The following is a 19,924-nucleotide window of genomic DNA, read 5'->3' as shown; positions in this document are numbered from 1 at the left end:
AAACTTCAGCATGCTTCAGACATGAATTATTCGTCAAATCCTTAAATAAAAGGTGTGTTGTGTTACTTACCAAGTGATTTTTGCCTGATGAATGATGAAATGAGTGAAACAATCATATTGACTCACAAGAGGCCTGTGGGGGTTTAAAAGACACTTAATGTTCAGTAATATTATCGATTTGACTACACCGATATTATCGGATGTAAACCAAACTTGAACTGTATTGAGCTGTGATGATGACACTTATATTGTCTTGTGTAGAGCTGCTTTACAGCTGAATCAAATTCATTTCATAATTGATTAACAGGAGGCACTCAAGCCTTATCTAGAGACTAAAATATTACAGAAAGCTTACTTTTGTTATTAACGGCTGATCTTTCTCTCACTCCCACAGTCAAACGTTGCCTGCAGGCCGTCAGGTTTATTTTACCCAAGGACACTGCCATGAAAGTGCTGGTCAAGTGGTACAACAGTTACAACGCCCCTGGAGGTCCCAGCATGCACCTGGAGTGGAACCTGTTTGTTACATGCCTAATGACAATGATGGGTTACAACACAGAACGACTGACGTGGACACGCAACGTGAGTGTCTCTTTGGTCTGACCGTCTTTGCGTTTGATAACCTTGGGGAATTAGGTACCTGTTTTAGCACACTAGGATTGATCAAGAATTTAATTAAATGAAAACTTTACACAGGATTTACAATTTACTTAAAAGCACAATTTACATAAAACCTTTTAAATGTACTTTTTATTGTGTGTTTTAAAATGATCATAGTTCAACATTGTTTTAAGATCTGTCAGGTAAGCACAGAAAACAATTTACTATACATTAAACATTATTTTATACAAGTTAAATGGTCATTATTGATATACCCATATATTGCCCAGTAAAATCTCAATCTTTAAATATGATCTTTTTAGATTTTTTTTCTTTTCTTTTTTTGCATAAATGTTATGTAAAGTGTTTTGTAGATCTTATTTGCTTGCATGCAGTTCATATAATTTTGTTTAAATAATACATAAATAAAATTATTTATCAAAACAAAATATTTATCAAAACAAAACACCGTTTATTTTATTTATCTATCAAAACAAAATTCTTTATTAAAACAAAACGCTATTTATTAATTTATCAAAAAAAAATATTTATCAAAACACTGTTTATTTTATTTATCAAAACAAAATTCTTTATTAAAACAAAACACTTTATTAATTTATCAAAACAAAATATTTATCAAAACACTGTTTATTTTATTTATCTATCAAAACAAAATACTTTATTAAAACAAAACACTATTTATTAATTTATCAAAACAAAATACAAAACTATTTATTTATACTGAATTATATAACATCATTGTATTATAAGATGGCTGATAGTGAAGTTTCCAATTGGTGAATGAACACTTGTCTGTCCTAAATGCTCATTAACACACTTGTCATCTCCACAGCTTCATTTTGAAGTGCCTCTCTCTCCAGTAATAGCCCCTAAGAAGGCCCGTCCTGCTGACACGGGTTCAGATGAGGTGAGTGACCCTAGACATGCCAGAGGCAAAGGTCATCTGGTCATCTGTTCTCTGTATCTGCTTGAACTGCAGGTTGAAGGTTGAAATGTTGATTTAGATGTGTTTTTTTACAGAAAGGTTTATAAAAATATGTACGTTGTCGTTCAGAAGTCTGGGGTCAGTAAGAGAAAGGAAGCAATACTTTTTTTAATAAGCAAGGATGCATTAAATTGATCAAAAGCAATTAGTATATTGTTACAAATTATTTACATTTCAATGTTTCTTGAGCAGCAAATCAGCATATTAGAATGATTTCTGAAGGATCATGTGACACTGAAGACTGGAGTAATGATGCTGAAAATTCAGCTTTGTAGCTCAGGAATAAATTACATTTTTTAAGACATATTCAAATAGAAAACAGTTATTTTAAATTGTAATAATATTTCTGTTTTTACTGTATTTTTGTTTAAATAAATGCGGCCTTGGTGAGCATAAGAGGCTTTCAAAAACACACAAAAATCTTACTGGCTCCAGTGTATATAGTGTGTATCAGCCCTCCACTGAGTTCCTGTAGTGAATGTTTTGAAGGTATTTATTTACTCATGGTTTGTTGATATGTCTACATCTGTTCTGGCATCAACAGGATTGGGCATACCTCCGTTGCTCCGACTACCATTGGCAGATTTCCATGCTACCTGCGGTGGCGGTTCAAGGCCTGGAGTTGGTGTCGCCCCCTGGTGGAGTGAATAACCAAGAGTCTGCTGTGGGTTTGGAGTCGTCCGCCCTCCTCTTCCCACATATCCCGGTGCTCTTCTACGTTCTGCACCTGCTCTATGAAGACCTGAAGCTGGATGAGCTACAGCGGAGCGGGGCGAGAGCTCTGGTTGGTCTGCTGCAACAGCTGGCCAAGTAATTTTTTATTTGATTTGATTTTTTTGACCTGTTTGATAGAAATAATTATTAATGAAGTGGGAGAGACCAGAGTTTGTGTTTTTTTTTATGATTCATGCACACATGCACTAGACTCCTAACCAAGGAAACTCACCCAACTCCTCAAACCTCCCATTTCACATTGTCATTGCTGCTTTTCTTTGTGGCGTATCCTAATTATAGCTGTAATGTTTTTCATTGTTTATTAAAATGTCAAGTGCATGCCGTCATGTGGACATAAAAAAAAAAAAAACAGCAGTGAGAGTTTAATTGGTTGCCTTTTGATAAACCCATGTGGGCTTGAAATTTAAAAGCATTGAATTATAATACACAATAAGACCAGATAAAGCTGTCACCATAATCCTCTATTGAGTACTGAATCTTTGGCTCCTGTACATTGTTTGCGTCTGTTGTTTGTAGGTCAGCATTAGGGCTGGGCAATATTTATCTCAATATTTTATAAGTAATACTATTATAATATAATATAATATTATATAAGTCTTTTGACAATATTGGATGCACATCTCTACTTATATGCATAATTTCCAGGAACCATAATTTCAACCAAACAACCCATTGATTCTTGAAACATGGGGCAAGATATGTCCCACAATTTTACCTGCTATTATTTTTGAAAATAGCTACATTGTAACTTTGAAATTATCCAGAAATTATCACTAGAAACTGTGACAGAATGTAATGTTTTTACACTTTATTCTCTCAGTATTATTATATTTCACTCTTTTCACCCCAAATCACCCTTCCTGATGCTATAACTTTTGTATATTCTACTGCTTAATATAATATCACATCATGTATTTTATATATTCTATATCTTCTATATTTCATATAGATTCAAAAACATGTAAAACCTTAGAAAAACACAAGTGTAAATGTATTGAGAGAAGGTAATTTTTAATTTATTAGAAAATACACCTCCTTTTTAACACTGACAGAAATTTACGAAAACACTAAATATCAGTAACATCAATGTCATCCAACATCTTTCAAGGTCCTACACACACACACACACACACACACACACACACACACACACACAAACCATAGCCTATACATTTAGGATTTGAACAAATCATACTTTTTTTTTTTGTAGCACTCACTTCAGATTTTGGTTTGGTAGATGAAACATGAAACCATCCTGTACTCTCAATTTATTCTTAATCAAAAATAGATTGACCAGCTTATTAATTAATGTTTGACTTGACAGTACATGTTTTTTTTTTTATGTTGAGTGTATTGACACATTGACTGAGGTAAAACTGGAAGAAACAGGCGTCCGCTCCCAAAGATGGATCCTGTTTAGAACCTGTTCAGATAAATCCAAACGTTTTAGTATTTACTAATAATTGTGATATTCACAATATTGGTGAATACCACACTAGTCTTCAGATGTACAGCGACCAAACCACAGATCTCATTGTTCAGAGGTGTGTTAAACTTTGCCGTGTGAGTCATGCTCTGGTGTGGCTTTTATACCAGTATTAGTGTATATATTGACTGCCTGACGACTCTGTTACCAACTATTCATTTTTTTCCTCTCATTTCATTAGGGACCTACAGCAGGAGGATTTCATTGATCTGTACTGGCGCGATTACCCCTCATTCATCAAAACGTTCAAGGAGGCCTGCGTGATTGATCAAGGTACGAGTCCGATCAATGCGGTCGGGACTCCTCATTAGCAGCTAAAGGCGTTTCTATTCATTTACCAGGCAGAGCTGACTTGTTAGGAGTTGGACTAAATGTGTTTCTAGCCACATTTAGGGTTTGAGTGACAGGCTTTGTTGAATTGAGGATTCTGTTGGTTGTATATGTGCGTAGTCGACACATAAAACAGACGTGAAGATTTATTTCTCAACGTCGAGACTTAAGGTTAAAAGTCCCATTAAAAGGTTTGACATATGCATGTTCTCACCTGTGTTGATGCATTTCCATTTGAAATTGGAAGTTAGGGCAGGAAGTATTTAAAGTCTTGTCTTTTTTGTGCATTTTGTGTATATGCCCTTGAACAGGAGAGTATTTCATAATTATTTAATTATTGTCATAATTATTTTATTCAGAATAGACAAATATCATATTATATATATTAATAATATAATTTATACTAATTATTATATATGTAAAAAAAAAAAGTCAGCTTTTTAGAAATGTTTTAGTATGTTTATATATACTTAAACATTTGTAAAAAGCTGAAAAATATTGTTTTTAGAATAATAATTAGTATACATTTTATGTGTATATATTATATATATATATATATATATATATATATATATATATATATATATATATATATATATATATATATATATATATATATATATATATATATACATTTATAAAAAGCTGACCAAATAAAATTAAACAAATATGTAATAATTTAATTTATACTAATTATTACATATTTGTTTAATTTTATTTGGTCAGCTTTTTATAAATGTATAAGGAAAAGTGGTTATTTTTAGATGCATTGACTGGTCATAATTTGAGTTATTCATCATTTTAATCACCTTTCTGCTGTTTACTTAAAGGTCCTGCCGTGCATATTCCATGTACACTACCATCGAGTTTGGGGTCAATAAGTTATTTTTATTTTTTGAAAGAAATTAATACTTTTATTCAGCAAGGTTGCATTAAATTAATTAAATGTAATTGTTTAATTTAAATAAATGCTGTTCTTTTGAAGCAAATTTCATCATCTATTCATCAAAAGTCTTGAAAAACTGCATCATGGTTTCCACAAAAATATGAAGCAGAACAACTGTTTTCAACATTGATAATAATCAGAAATGTTTGAGCAGCAAATCAGCATATTAAAATAATTTCCGGTGACACTGAAAACTGAAGTAATGATGCTGATAATTCAGCTCTGCATAACAGGAAATAATTACATTTTACAATATATTCACATAGAAAACAGTTATTTTAAATTGTAATATTATTTCAGTTTTTACTGTTTTGTTTAAATAAGTGCAGCCTCGGTAAACATAAGAGACTTCTTTCAAAAACATAAAAAAAATGTACTGACCCATAATCATTTTCAAAGAATTATGAACCGCTCTATAGCTTGTCACGCAGCTTTACATGTGATGTCATCATCTGTGTGCAGCTCAGATGGAGCTGATGACTTGGCCGGTGTTCCTGAACGGAGAGGCCCCGTGTGTGTTCAGCTGGTTCAGTCGCTGTCTGAGAGGGCAAGATGTGGCGCCCTTTCCTTATCTGCCCAGCATCTGCGAGAGAACCAAACTACTGGTGCTGGTAAGGACCAAAATGCTGCTGAAAAGATCTTGAATATGGTCTTTACGTCTGGATTTATAGGTCCTGTCCAGCCACATTCTAGAACCCAATTCACTTCTGACAAATTCAGGTAGTCCTTCTCTAGATGTTCTACAGTGCGACCAGTTTAGTCCGATTCACACATGACTCCTTTGAACAGTTTTTATATCGATTCATTCAAAAAAGACTCTCAAACTCAGGAGTTATTAGCTTGAAGCAGTCTGACGAATCTTTCACTGACTTTAGTGCGCTTTACATGCATGTTCTTAACCCGATCATGCTGAATAAGCCCGACAATGCACGTGATCACGTAAACGCGTTAACCTGATTTCTGTCGGCATATTGACGCGCGGATATGTGACAGGAACGTGTCCTTACTGTGAATTTAAGTGCGTCCAGACAGAGCGAGTGTTTTATATGGAAAATATTAGGGCTGGGTAAAAAATATCGATTGTCATTTTTACGAAACGATATCGCTTCTTAAATCCCAAGAATCGATTAACGTTAGTCATCCTGTTTTCAGTTGATGAATGAATGGAACATTGTTGCGCGCATCCCATCCAATAAATCGCAATAATCTTTGTGCTTTTGTTATTATTGCTATGAAACAAAGTCTCAGATTTCAAATTACGTCCATGTTCTTACGAAATTCAAAAACATAATTACCGTTTTGGCGCTGTGGCGTGAGATCGCTCAAGAGAAGCACATGACCTTCTCTTCCGGCTTAATAATGCCAGTTACAGCGAGAAATAAACATGAATGAGCATCTGAAAGTGTGTTAAAAGATAGAGTACAACTTGTAGAAATCCATATCATGTCACATGGAATCGCTCAATCAGTGTTTCAACCGTGGAAAGACGTTAGTGAACAATGTCATGTAACGTCACATTTACCAACATATCCAGTGACCATAAACTCAGCTAGAAAGATTAACTCTAGAGGAGCATTTTGTTAAATATATGCACCATATTACATATTCATTATACATTTTAATGTTCTTCAATATTTAATGCATGTTTGAATAAATCTAGAAAGTTTTTTATGACAGCCACCATTTAAATTTTTATATAATTTCATAAAACTTTATTATTATTATTATTATAAAAATAAATAAAAGTGTATTTTAAGTGTTTGTATACAAATCAGTTAATTTTTACCTTCAATATTATAGTAGGCTAATGAAGCCTATAGGCTACAACTGACTCCCATAGTTTACAATAATAGTTAAGAGATTTGTTTTCCTTTTTTTGCAATGTATTGTAGGCCTACCTGATATCCAAAATAATCAATACTGAATCGAATCTTAATCGAAATCGAATCGAATTGCAAGCTTGTGAATCGAAATCGAATTGTGAAATTTGTGTCAATACCCAGCCCTAGAAAATATATCGCAAACTCAGACTCTTTCTTTACCCAAAAAGTTATAAATAATGTAACCGCATGGGAGGATAATATATGAGCCGTAAGTTTCCCGCTGACATGTTGCGATACTATTCTTCGTTTTTTAATTCTTTATTTTACCATCATAACCGACGTAACAAATGAAATACTCAGATACTCACATTATTACGTTTTGACGTCACTACCGGGAAATAACCTGATTTAGTAATAAAGTCTTGTAAACGCGGTTTACTTGCGTTGTCGGGTTATTGGTTTGCATGTAAACCTGGGCAACATGTTATTTCAATAAGATGATTTTTGTGAGTTATCAGTGTACGATGTGAATGTGCTCCCTGAATCAGTCAAGAGTGTTTATCTGACTCACTTTCTAAACTGCAAGCTGTCATTACTTTCAGTGAAGTCCACCTCGAAATTAAGTTTTGTGCAACAGTTTGTGAAACTAAAATTACTATCATTACTGACTGGTGACTGATAACATGTGGTTAGAGGGTGATTTTATGGTTATTTAGGGGATAGACTCTTGCATTTAAATGTGGTTGTCACTCCCAAAACATTTTGGGGTCCGTTTTTTTTTGTGTGTGTTTTTGAAAAAAGTCTCTTCGGCTCACCAAGGCTGTATTTATTTGATAAAAAAAAAAGTAAAAACAGTAATATTGTGAAATATTGTTACAAATAACATCCCAATTGGCTGATTTGCTGCTCAAGAAACATTTCTGATTATTATTTTTAGTAAAAAAAAACATAAACATTTATGTTTTTGTGTAACTAACATAAAAAAATTATGAATAGAAAGCTCAATATAACAGCATTTATTTGAAATGTGAATTTATTTGTAAATTTGACATTGACTGTCATCCTTGCTGAAAAAAAGTTTTATATTCTTTAAAACGAAATCATGCTGTCCTCATACATTTGATTGGTCGTGTATGTGAGCAATCACTGAATGCCCAACAGGGGGCGTTAACAGTGAGGAGAGGAACTGTGTGTCATGCCCTTAACTCACACACATGTTCTGTGGAAATGTCAAGCATTTAGATGGCAAAGTGCTGCAAGCTAATCATAATGACATTTTACGAGCAGCGAGTCGTCCCTGGGCGTCCTCCATGTCCTGTGAGCGGGAGTGATGCCCCACCTTAATTAGTCCATGGAAGTGGTTGGCTGAATCACTCGAGAGGGCGATACGAGGGGTCACGGGTGCCATGGTGTGTGTGTGTGTGTTTGTTTTGTACTTCCTTCCATCAGGCAAAGTGAAGTGACGCACAACCCTACTGAGGTACTGACAAATCGTTACTCAATTATGGGTTGTGTTTACCCCACCGTTCCCGTCCCTTAGGTTAGAGTCCAGAACATTAGAGCATCCATTTAAGCCCTCTATACTTAAACTACCACCGTATGACTCTCTCTCTGCCTGTCTTTCTCTCTCTCTTTTTCAACCCCTTTCTTTCTCCCCATTACATTTTGTGGTAATTGCTAAGGAAAGCATCAGCATCACTATGGCTCATGCGTAGAGTTGCAGTCGTGTTGTGCAGGTTTTGAAGAGAGGGGTGCTATTACTTTTCTAAGCTATCAGACTTTTTGGATGTTTAAACAGGAGAAATACTCCTTTAGACACTAAAGAGGAGATTTAAGCCTTATATAGACACCAGAATGTCACAGAGACTTTGTGGTTAGACTCTTTTGAAGCTATCTATCTAGTCTGCCTTTGATGCTTTATGCAGTCTGTTCACGCAGAGCCGAAGCACAACCAAAACAATGTTCTTCCTCAAAATACATGCAGTTTCATTTTTTAACCGCTAGAGGGCCAAAAGTTCCATTAGACTTTGGGTGCGATACTTGAACATCTGATGCTGTGACTAAATCCAAACTGTCTTCCTGTTTAAATCCTCAACTGCATTTTGGTAATTTTGTTACGTCATTTTTATTAGTTTTTGTGTATTTATGATAATTTTTTATTTTTTTTATTTTTTATTTCAGTTTAAATTTACTTCAGTAATCACCCCAAACATCTTTCAGCTAGTTGCCAAGAAAGGCAACATTTCAAAGTGTTCATTTAGTTTAAGTTTTCCATGTAATTATTTTATTTTACATCAGCTTTATTTCAATTAACAGAAAATCCGTTGTAATAGTTTAAGTGGACAATCACAGCACAGGAACAGACTTTTCAATTCCTCAATTGCATTTCTAAATAGTTTTACTTCTGATTCCTCATTTGAAATGAAATTGATTGATTTTGAAATTGATGTTCTGAATGAGCGCTGTATTACCTGCGTGCTGCGGTTGTGACGCGTGTGGTTAATGACTGCGCTCCTGCATTACTTCATGCATTGATGAGACATGTTCATTCTCCCCTCACATGACCAGACTGAGTGACTGTCATGACAGTAGCAAACCAAAACCACACAGGTGCTGTCCCACTGCTAATACTCACGCTCTTCCTCTGTCTGTTTCTCAGAGTTATGCCCTGTACGTGATTGGAGATGAGGACGCCACCTCGACAAACGTGTTGAAGTACCTCTCCAGGCTGTCAGCAGGTGGGCTCTGCGTGTGTGTGAGATTAGAGGCTAATCAGGCTATTGAGGGCGTCTTTACCATCAAGCAAGTACACTAGTGAAAAAGAGGATTCATTTATTTATTTCTTATATTACACATATGGTTTGGATGCTAAATTGAGGGCTGATCTATACAGAGGAAAGACCATGCCAACAACCTCCAGCGGCTAATAGAGCGTCACATTGTCACTCATGACAGAAGCATGCCAAACATGGTTTGGATGCACAAATATAGAAATTTTGACCAATACTGATACTATAAATTCGAAGCATCAAAACTATGTCACCTACAGATTGTTCACTAAAAATGAACCAGTACCAGTCGCTCTAATCTTGAGGCTGGACTAAATAGAAAATTTAGTTCTGCTTTTTCAGTGTAAATCCATTGTTATAAAATATGTATTTTTCTTGGGTTATTTTAGAATAGCGAAATAATTTTCCACATAATGGGCTCTTTCCATGAAGGTAGAATTTGTGTAAATCAGTTCTTAAATTAAATGCTGCAGTTTATGTTTCTAAGTGCACAGAAGTTGGTTTTATCTGTTTCATGATTAGTGGTGCTGTTGTGGCATACATATGTAGCTAAAAAATTCCCAGAGACTTTCACAAGAATCTGATGTGATGGTGCCAAGTTATTTAAATGATCAACAAATCAAATTGACCGTGATCAGTTCAAATATTATATTTGTAGATCAAATCTAGTTTAGGGTGTGGAACAAAATAAACGCTGATTATCTGTTTCCGTATCGGCACCTATGCAGACTAATGTTGATTTAAATAATATTTATGAAATAAATATATACTGTACGTGCATCACAACAGTGCTTATAAAATGACCAGCATATTTAGCTTTTTTTTCCCTTGAAATCACACTTCCGTTCAAAAAGTTGGGGTCGGTAAGACTAAATGTTTTTGAAAGAAGTCTCTTATGCTCACCAAGGCTGCATTTATTTGATGAAAAATACAGTCAAAACAATAATATTGTGAAATATTATTACAGCTTAAAATAGCAATTTTTTATTTGAATATATTTTCAAATATAACTAGCTGAATTTTCAGTATCATTACTCCCTACATCCTTCAGAAATCATTCTGACATGCTGAAACAAGTTGTGCTGCTTTCAGAATAACAGCATTTATTTGAAATATTAATCTTTTGTTGCATAATACATTTCCTTGCTTTCACTTTTGATCAATTTAAAGCATCCTTGCTGAATAGAGGCATCTTACTGACTCTAATCTTTTCAGTGGTATTATTTTTTTTCAATATTTTATTTTATTTTTCATATTCCAGCTTATTCACTGTTATTTATATCATAAACATTATACAGTAAATAAAAACATCCAATTCGATTTGATAATACAAAAAAAAAACAGGGAAAAAGAAGAATAAAAAGTTTGTTTTTGACTATGTATATAAATGTTTTTGTTGGTTCATGTTTTCACAGGGCAAAAGAAGAATATGAGTGATCCTTTTCTGAGAAGGTACCTGTGGTTCAGGAATACTGTCATGTGCCTTGTGTTTGTTTTTTCTAGATAAGTCTCGGCTCATCAATTCTAGTCAGCTGATTTAGTTCCTCCAGTGTGTTTGATTGTCGGGTGTGTTCCACAGGCAGAGCAGCGTGAAGCCCGCACCTTCATCTGGATGCCTGGCGGAGAAGCTGGTGGTGTGGTTGACCTCTGCAGGTCAGAGCCATTCCAGAAACACGGCACAACCTGTTGATCCAAAAACATACTGAACACAAGTACACACTTGCAAATGCATATCCTTGGCTGACACATCGCAAACATGTAGTCCCATACTTAACATGCATTGTTGTTTCTCTGGTGGTAACAAACCTCAGTATTCAAGGGGGTGATAGTTTCCTTCAAATGTCATTAATTCAGATGAGTTATTAATGTATGCTAGCTAAAAACAAGCAAACGGTTAAATTTTAACTTACTTAGCATGAATCTGTTCTCTGCCATGACAGCAGTTCACCTGAAAGAGAAAAACAGACTGTGAATGTTTTACTGCACGATGAAAAATTCAGTGCGTACTTCCATTCTGACACATTTCGGAAAGCAGTAACATGTAAAGTCGGAATTGGGATCTAGAATTTGCATTCACGCATCTTTATTCTCCTAAATTTCTATTGTGTTTAGCCCAGAATGTAGGTGTCTGGTTAAAAAAACTGACTTCTCAGATCCTGCAGCATTTATTTACCTTAGTTTATGTAAGCTTAGTTACATTTGAACTTTAAACCAAGCTTGTGTCACGAGGGGCATGTGATTAAGCACTATTTATTTTACATGCTTGTTTTTTTACCTCAGGATTTACATTGAAGGATCTGGAGTCGGTTCCGTTTGGTGTGGCTCTGCCAATCAGAGACGCCATCTACCAGTGCAGAGAACACCCCTGCTCTGATTGGTCTGAGGATGTCTGCGCTCTGATTGGACGACAGGACCTGACCAAGCAAGCTCACAAAGTCACCCTGGCCAATCGTAAATCTGTAAGAAAGTTAATCAAATGTAAAGAAACAAGATCTTGCTTTGCGGTTTGAATGGCATGTTTGGTCAGAGCTGTACATGTATTGCAACACATTTAGTTCTGAACTCAACTGGTGATCTGTATTTTATGCATTTATTTTAGCATTATTTATATTTTTAATATTTTCAGTCTTTATTTGATTTAAAAAAAAACTGTTTTTAAGGTCTGATTTTTCATATAATATTGATATTTTATTTTATTTGATTTTATTTTAGCTTTATTTCACTTACCGGAAATGCCTAACTATCTTTAACTGTTGAAGTTGCCTTCTTTTTGGTTGTGCTTGAAATAAAAAATTACTTATATTATTCCTGTATTCATACTTGCATATTCATTATCATGCAAAGTATCAAACAGAAACCCTAGGACACTTTTCAGGGGTCAAAAAAGATTTTTAAAACTATTATTGGCTTTTCCAAAAACAATTTTGAATTGTTGTCTCCTGGGCACTGGCAGAGCTGAAAGTAACTACCGTCCCAGTTAAAACAACTACTGTCTGAATTGGGCTGAAGACTGGAGTATGGTATTTAAGACTGGTATTTTCTAAGTTTGGAATGTGTAATTACAGTAATTCTGATGTGAAGTGAATGAATTGAACAAGGCGCTTTCATTGTATATTCAGTGTGTTTGTGTTTGCCCTAGACTGTCGGTCTGAACGTAATGCTCGAGCCGCCAGTGACCAGCGACGCGGATGAGGAGGAGGACGGTATGACAGACCTGCGCCCGGAGGTGACGGGGCTGATCTGGAGTCAGGATCTCAGGGTGCAGGAGGTCCGTCGTCTGCTCCAGAGCTCCAGACCCGTCCGGGTCAATGTGCCCCACCTGCCCGAAGTCAGTGACCATGAGTACATTGAGGAGAAAGAGAACAAGTGAGCAACCTCAGTCTGATACTCTTAAAAATAAAGTCCTGTACACTCTTACAAATAAAGGTTCTTTATGGCATCTACTGTTCCATGAAGAACCTTTAACATCCATGGAATCTTTCCATTCCACTAAAGGTTTTTTATAGTGAAAAAAGTTTTTAAAATGTTCTTCACACTTAGAAAGCCATTCACTGAAAGGTTTTTTGGGGAACCAAAAATGGTTCTTATGTGGCATTGCTGTGAAAACCCTCTTGAGGAACCTTTATTTAAAAAAATGTAGGGTTCTGAAAAGATCTGTAAAGAACAACCAAGTAAAGAGAAGGAAAACACAAATGCCTTTAAATGTGCCCTGGAAGTGTATATCATTACCCTGGAAATCCAGAGTTCTCACGAGAGCACAAGTTGAATTTGCTCAGCGAGTTTACTCTGGCGTCCAGTAATGATGCTCATTAAATATGCCCTTGTATCCGAGCTACACCAATCACATCGGGTTATCTGATATAGGCGGGCCAGAGGCGAGCTAAACAGATGACGACAGCGCTGTGACATCGAAGTCATTAGTAAACATTGCAAGATGGCTATGGATGAACACCAGTTGTTTGAAACGGCTTTGGCCGCTACAATGAACGAGTTAGACATGGCTTTTTATCTAAAAGAGGAACAGAAGACGGCGCTCGAATCCTTCCTTTGCAAGAAGGGCGTTTTTGCTGTTTTGCCGACCGGATACGGCAAGAGTCTAATCTACCAGTTAGCTCCGCTGGTAGGTAAGCGTATGGGGCTTGTTGTGATCAATAGCACTTTAATGTGCCAATATATTATTAACATTTTACTGAAATCAAGTTCAGATGGAGGTACAAGGTTTTAGACCAGCAAATTTCTGACATTTTTTTGTCCGTCGTTAGAATGGCCGCATCTGAAGTAGCAAGTGCATCGCATTATGCTTTCATCAACGTACAGGTTGTAAAGTTTATTGTAATTATGTGGGGGCTAATTTTTTTCTGTTATTTGGTTGAAAACAAGTGCTATAAATGACAACATGAAGTGCTATGCACAGGCTTTTGTGTCGGAAATTCACCAATAAAATTGAAGTCAGGCCACTCAAATGGTAAAAATTAAATAAAATGTATTGCAATTTAAAACATATCTCAGAGAGCTACAAAATGAGCTCTAAACAATACATTATTTATTTAGTAAAATCATACATATTCATTTATCATTGAACAAAAACTTTCAAAGTTAATTGGATAAGCAAATGAACAGATTATCATAAGGAGCTCCCACATCCTTTTATTTTTTAATCTTCACTTTCCGGTTCATCTTTATCCACATTGGTTTTCCTCAACATTCCATAATATGTCCACCTGACATGCGTAAATATTTTTTAAATTGGAAACATTTTATTTGACTCCCTAGACTCTTCCCAGGCCTACTGACCTTGACCACAGAAAGAAGCATTTTTCACAAGTTGTTTTTCACAGCATCTGTAGATTAAAACTTGAAACATGAGAGAGGGACGGGGAAGGAGGGGGCCTGTGCTCGGTAGTTATTGCATTTGAGTGCCTCAGATAACTTACAACATCTCCATACTTAACAGTCAAAACCGAACCCTTACATGTATGCCATAACCTCCTTTGGGCAGCGACCTGCTTGAAACCTTCAGTTCATCCCCTTACATTCTTAAGTTAAAGTCCCCCTGTAGTCAATCATTTTTACCCCTTAAAGCTCATCTTTGATCACCAAAATGTAAACGTTATTTCCTTTAAAAAATGTCTTTATGCCTTAAAATAGCTTGAATGTAACTCTTGCCTCATTTAGTATAGTATATCTATGAATATGCAAATGAGCCCCGCCTCCACTCACTCGCACCAGCTCAGAGATCCACTGGTTGACGATCACACGTTGATCTGATTGGTTACGAGGTAGTTTGTGACGTCAGAAACACCAGCGATTTCAAACCGCGTTTTTGAGACTGTCTTTGGTTCACTGCAGTTTTAAGGAGAAAATACTCAGCAATGGTGTCGAATTATGAATTTGTACATTCATCTAGCAGGTTTGTCTAAAGCATATTAAAAAAACCACATAGACACAAAAAAAAAAAAAAAAAAACTTGATTTTCACTACAAGGGGACTTTAACATTCTCTAGAAGGAATTACTTTGTCCTCCTCCTCTAATCCCTCAGTCAAAAGCATCATATATTGAGTAACATTAAAGGCGAAGTATCTGTTTTTAGTACATGCAATGAAAAAAATTGATTTACACACACAAATATGTATACATGTCCAAAACTAAATGGATTAAAAGTAACTCGTGTAAGATTGTACTCATGTAATTGATTGAATACCCATTGGAAAATAATGTGGGGGATAATAGGGGGTGGTGTAGAAAAATTTTTGTAGAAAAATTGGGAAAATAATAGGGGGTGGTGTGGCGCAATGGATAAGACACATGCCTTTGGTGTGAGAGACCCGGGTTCGAATCCACTGTGAGACACCAATGTGTCCCTGAGCAAGACACTTAACCCCTAGTTGCTCCAGAGGCGTGCGACCTCTGACATATATAGCAATTGTAAGTCGCTTTGGATAAAAGCGTCAGCTAAATGAATAAATGTAAATGTAAAAAAAAATGTGTCTCTTACACCATTTAGAACCGTTCTGGCTGTGACTTCCATGCGCACTTCTTCACTCCTCAAATACATGAAACATTAGCCTTTATATAAACTATATACAGTGTTTATTGAGTAAAGAAAATGCTGTACAACCAGTTCTTAATTTACCATTGCATTACAAACATGCAGGTTTTACGAGGTTGTAGGTGGAGGTGGAGTTACAGTCTCCAGCTTTTAAAAAAATACTTTTCATTGGTTAAATGTTTGCAAAACCCACAGACAGACATAAAGGGTGACCAATAGTAATGATTTATGGAAAAAATGACAAAATTTAGGGATACAGGGCCCAACAGTGACGTTATGAAAAAAAAAATCATCATTGCTCTTATTTTTGTTGCAGACTGCTACAGTTGTGCCAGCGCACCATGTCTCTTCCGGTGGGCCGAGGACTCTTCACACTCTTCTCATACCACCCTGTGCCAACCGAACCACTCCCTGTGCCCAAACTCAACCTGACTGGTACTCTCATAAACCACCACTCATGCTTTGAAGTTTTCTAATGAATACTTTTACAGCGCTAGCAAAACAGTTTTTAAGAGCCCTGTTGAATTTCGTTGTCAGTATCTGTGCCCAGAAGATGCAAACATCCGACCCTTCCCACCACAGCATTATATCTTTCACTCTATCTTCAACAGTTTCATGTCAGTTAAAGAGAAAATGTTTTCCCAGGACCCTTAGTTGTATTCTTCATATGTAGATTTTTGGGTAGACTTTTCCAGTTTGGACTACCCAGACCTCTGTTAACCACTCGCAAAAATATATTTAGGCCTAATTTAAGACATAATTTGAATTGCATATAAATTTTTCATCCATTTGGATTTTAACATAAACAAACTGTAAAACTTGAAATGCATATTGGTCAAATCAAACGGGTACGATTTTTGCAAAAAACGGCATAGTTTATTTTTTAACTATTTGCATGTATTCGATTTTTTTGTATATAATCATATTTTCAAATTGCATTTATTCAGTTGTGGAGCAAGCAATATTAATTTAGTCAAAATATATGAGACTGAAACAAATTGGATTTATTGATGATATTGATGAGTGCTATAATAGAAATCTTACCCGTTTCATTTATGTATGACTGACACATATGCATCACATTAAGATTATTAGTTTGTTTACGTTAAAACTATGTAAAGCAAATGAATGGAAACTGCTTTAGGGTGTCATTTTATAAGAAACCTCTTCCTCTGCAATTTACTAGCTACTTGCTACTCACTTTCCCCCTGTAAAATGCACCATTTTTGATGTGTTATCTTTGTTAAACCCAGGAAGCCATGCAGTGTCTCAGTAACTAAACTCTCCTCTCGTTTGTCTTCTCCACCAGGCCGTGCTCCTCCCAGGAACACCATGGTGGACCTGAACAGCGGTAACATCGATGTGCCGCCCAACATGACCAGCTGGCCCAGCTTTCATAATGGAGTGGCGGCTGGTCTTAAGATCGCCCCCGCTTCCCAGGTGGAATCTGCCTGGATTGCCTACAACAAACCCAAAAGTGCTGACCTGGCTAACGAGTACGCTGGCTTCCTCATGGCCCTGGGCCTCAACGGCCACCTCACCAAACTAGCAACACTTAACATCCATGACTACCTCACCAAGGTCAGTTACAGCCTCAGATGGGATGATGATTATATCGTGAATGAAAACGCAATGAGTTAAAACTCGGCGAATGGGCAACAGGACAAATGCCACTCTCTAGGGTCCAGTGTTATTTAAGTATTAAACTACTATTGTTTTTATAAATAATAGCTTATATATATAAATATAGCTATATAATATTATATATTATTATATGGCATTTTTTCATCTAATATTTATTTATTTTAAAAAATGTTTTAATAAATGTAAGATATATTTTTGCCGTTTTTGCCTTTTATTAGGATAGGTTAGTAGCTAGACAGGAAGTGAGGTGGGAGAGAGAGGGGGGACAGGATCGGGAGAGGTCCACGAGCCGGGACTCGAACGCGGGTCGCCCGAAGCACAACAGCGCTACATGTTGGCGCACTTTTTTAATAAGCTTTAGTTTCAGTTAATGATAAACCTGGGGTCCACGCTCTTTTTCCTCCACTTTTCTGGGAGATAATCATTATATTTTGTATTATCCACAGTGCAAAAAAACAAAACAGCTTTAAATCGTGTAAGCACACTACCTTGGCTAATGCCTTTTAACAGATTAGCTGCATTTACATGGAGCCTAATAATCCAACTATAATCAGACCAGTAGCACAGCCTGGATAAAAAAGTCACAAGTAAATGCGTCAATCGCAATGAATTGGTCAAATCTGCAAAAATTCATTTGGATGGTAAGGTGTGGTTTAAACCTTTTCTAATCCGCTTGATAGGGCATGTAAACACTTGATCGGATTGAAAACCAAAACTGGAACGTTTTGCGCTCGTCGTCTCCTAATAAGGACCGGAAATAGATGAATATAGATGAAAGATAGGTTAGTATAACATCGGAAAGCTCTGTATTTTCGTGCAGTGTGCGCACGTCATTTAAAATCAATTCCGATTTGAAGTTTGTTACATATAACCCAGTCTCTTTATTTAGCGTTCATGTTAGCAGTATGTTCGGATTCATCAATCGGAATGATTTCGTTCCTATTGAAACAAAAGGCGTCCATGTAAACTTAGCTGTTATCTTGTAATTAATTTGCATCTTAAATAATTTGCATATTGTCCACACACACATTTCAGATGGGTCCTAAGGCCCTGTTTTTTTGTAATAAACAATTGCAAATGTAACACAAAATCTACTGTGACCACCTTTAAGACACATCCGCAGATGTTCCCTAAAGATAACCCAGATAATGTATCCCGTACAGCATGTGACGAATCCAAACATTCATGTGTAGCTAACAGTATGATTCACCTTAGATTACATGAGTCACCTGTGCTTATCTATAATGGAGATCTATGTGGGAATCAGGAGTTGCGGGCGATGTTAACTCTAGTGGTTATTCAGAAGAACAAAACAAGACCAATTTAGCATAATGGCTTTCAATTGAATTGAAGAAGTTATTAAAAAAGTTACCTTTCGCTTAATGAGAATTGGACACTCTGTGATGAAGTAGTCTTGAAGTGGGCTACACTTAACTTCTTTTTAAAGGCCAAGATGGCATCTCTCCCGATAATGGACCTAGAGATCGTCAAGGCTCTTCCTGAAAACCAAAGATCTCTTCTTCCTCTTCCTCTTCCTCCTCCTCCCCTAATTCTCTTATCTCGCCATTCTTAGCATTGGAGCTGTCAGGTTTGCATGTTTTCTGGGGTTTTTGCTCTCATCCTGTTGTTTTTCTCACATGAAAGTCAAACGTAGAGCTGAGTTTCATTCTGACAGTTCACAGGGCAGTAACGTGTGCTGCTCTCTCATTTCCAGTCAGGCCAGGCTTTGTTGATACTTTCTGTGGTCGCCGAGCATATCTGTAATCTATAAGCTATATCGAGCCTATAGCTAGTTTGGTGTTTTCACTGCCCGCTCTCACACTGAGATCTGCGGCCAGGCTTTCTAGACTCTGATAGTACTCCTGCCTATTTTACAAGAATCTGGCAGAAAAACATCCTGTTTTACTTCATGCACATGTAAAAATGAATGAATGAGAGAGATTTTAATGAATGAATAAAGTGTTAATGTCAGTCCCACGGTTGCATAGCTCACTGCAAGTTCATTCTTTACTTTATTGGAGAGAGTCGATGGCTTAAAATGGTGCTCTTTCGGTTTTGGAACAAAGTGTTCCCAGATATACATACATACATGCATACATTCGTTTTATTTTATTATATTTATTATATATTAATAATAAATAAAATGTATATTATTATAATTTGGGCTATATTATAACATATGAACATATTATGACATGGTTCTATCTTGTCTCCTCTGACTCAGGGTCACGAAATGACAAGTATCGGGCTGTTGCTGGGTGTTTCTGCTGCTAAACTGGGCACCATGGACATGTCCATCACTCGTCTGCTAAGCATCCACATCCCCGCGCTGCTGCCGCCCACCTCCACCGAGCTCGACGTGCCTCACAGTGTGCAAGTGGCCGCTGTGGTCGGGATCGGTCTGGTTTATCAGGGCACCGGTCACCGGCACAATGCAGAGGTGTTGCTGGCAGAGATCGGTTAGTATGCGTGTTCAGGGTTTGGCATGAAATAAAATGAGCTGTTGTTCTCATTT

At 36.4% G+C, this 19,924-nt stretch overlaps 1 protein-coding gene across 2 annotated transcripts in view; it reads left to right on the top strand.

Moving 5' to 3' along the window:
- Positions 1 to 19,924, top strand: part of anapc1 (anaphase promoting complex subunit 1) — a 71,139-nt gene that overhangs the window by 23,356 nt on the left and 27,859 nt on the right. For both annotated transcript variants that reach the window (XM_084390778.1, XM_084390779.1), the window contains exons 17-29: positions 395 to 582; positions 1,454 to 1,528; positions 2,151 to 2,416; positions 4,009 to 4,100; positions 5,566 to 5,714; positions 9,586 to 9,664; positions 11,131 to 11,167; positions 11,295 to 11,368; positions 11,996 to 12,174; positions 12,855 to 13,081; positions 16,082 to 16,200; positions 17,075 to 17,346; positions 19,634 to 19,868. In XM_084390778.1, coding sequence (XP_084246904.1) covers positions 395 to 582; positions 1,454 to 1,528; positions 2,151 to 2,416; positions 4,009 to 4,100; positions 5,566 to 5,714; positions 9,586 to 9,664; positions 11,131 to 11,167; positions 11,295 to 11,368; positions 11,996 to 12,174; positions 12,855 to 13,081; positions 16,082 to 16,200; positions 17,075 to 17,346; positions 19,634 to 19,868 — 1,992 coding nt within the window. The remainder of the gene's footprint in view (positions 1 to 394; positions 583 to 1,453; positions 1,529 to 2,150; positions 2,417 to 4,008; positions 4,101 to 5,565; positions 5,715 to 9,585; positions 9,665 to 11,130; positions 11,168 to 11,294; positions 11,369 to 11,995; positions 12,175 to 12,854; positions 13,082 to 16,081; positions 16,201 to 17,074; positions 17,347 to 19,633; positions 19,869 to 19,924) is intronic.

Source organism: Rutilus rutilus (assembly GCF_951802725.1).
Source record: "Rutilus rutilus genome assembly, chromosome: 20".
NCBI lineage: Eukaryota > Metazoa > Chordata > Actinopteri > Cypriniformes > Leuciscidae > Rutilus > Rutilus rutilus.
This window is presented reverse-complemented; position numbering and strand designations above follow the sequence as displayed.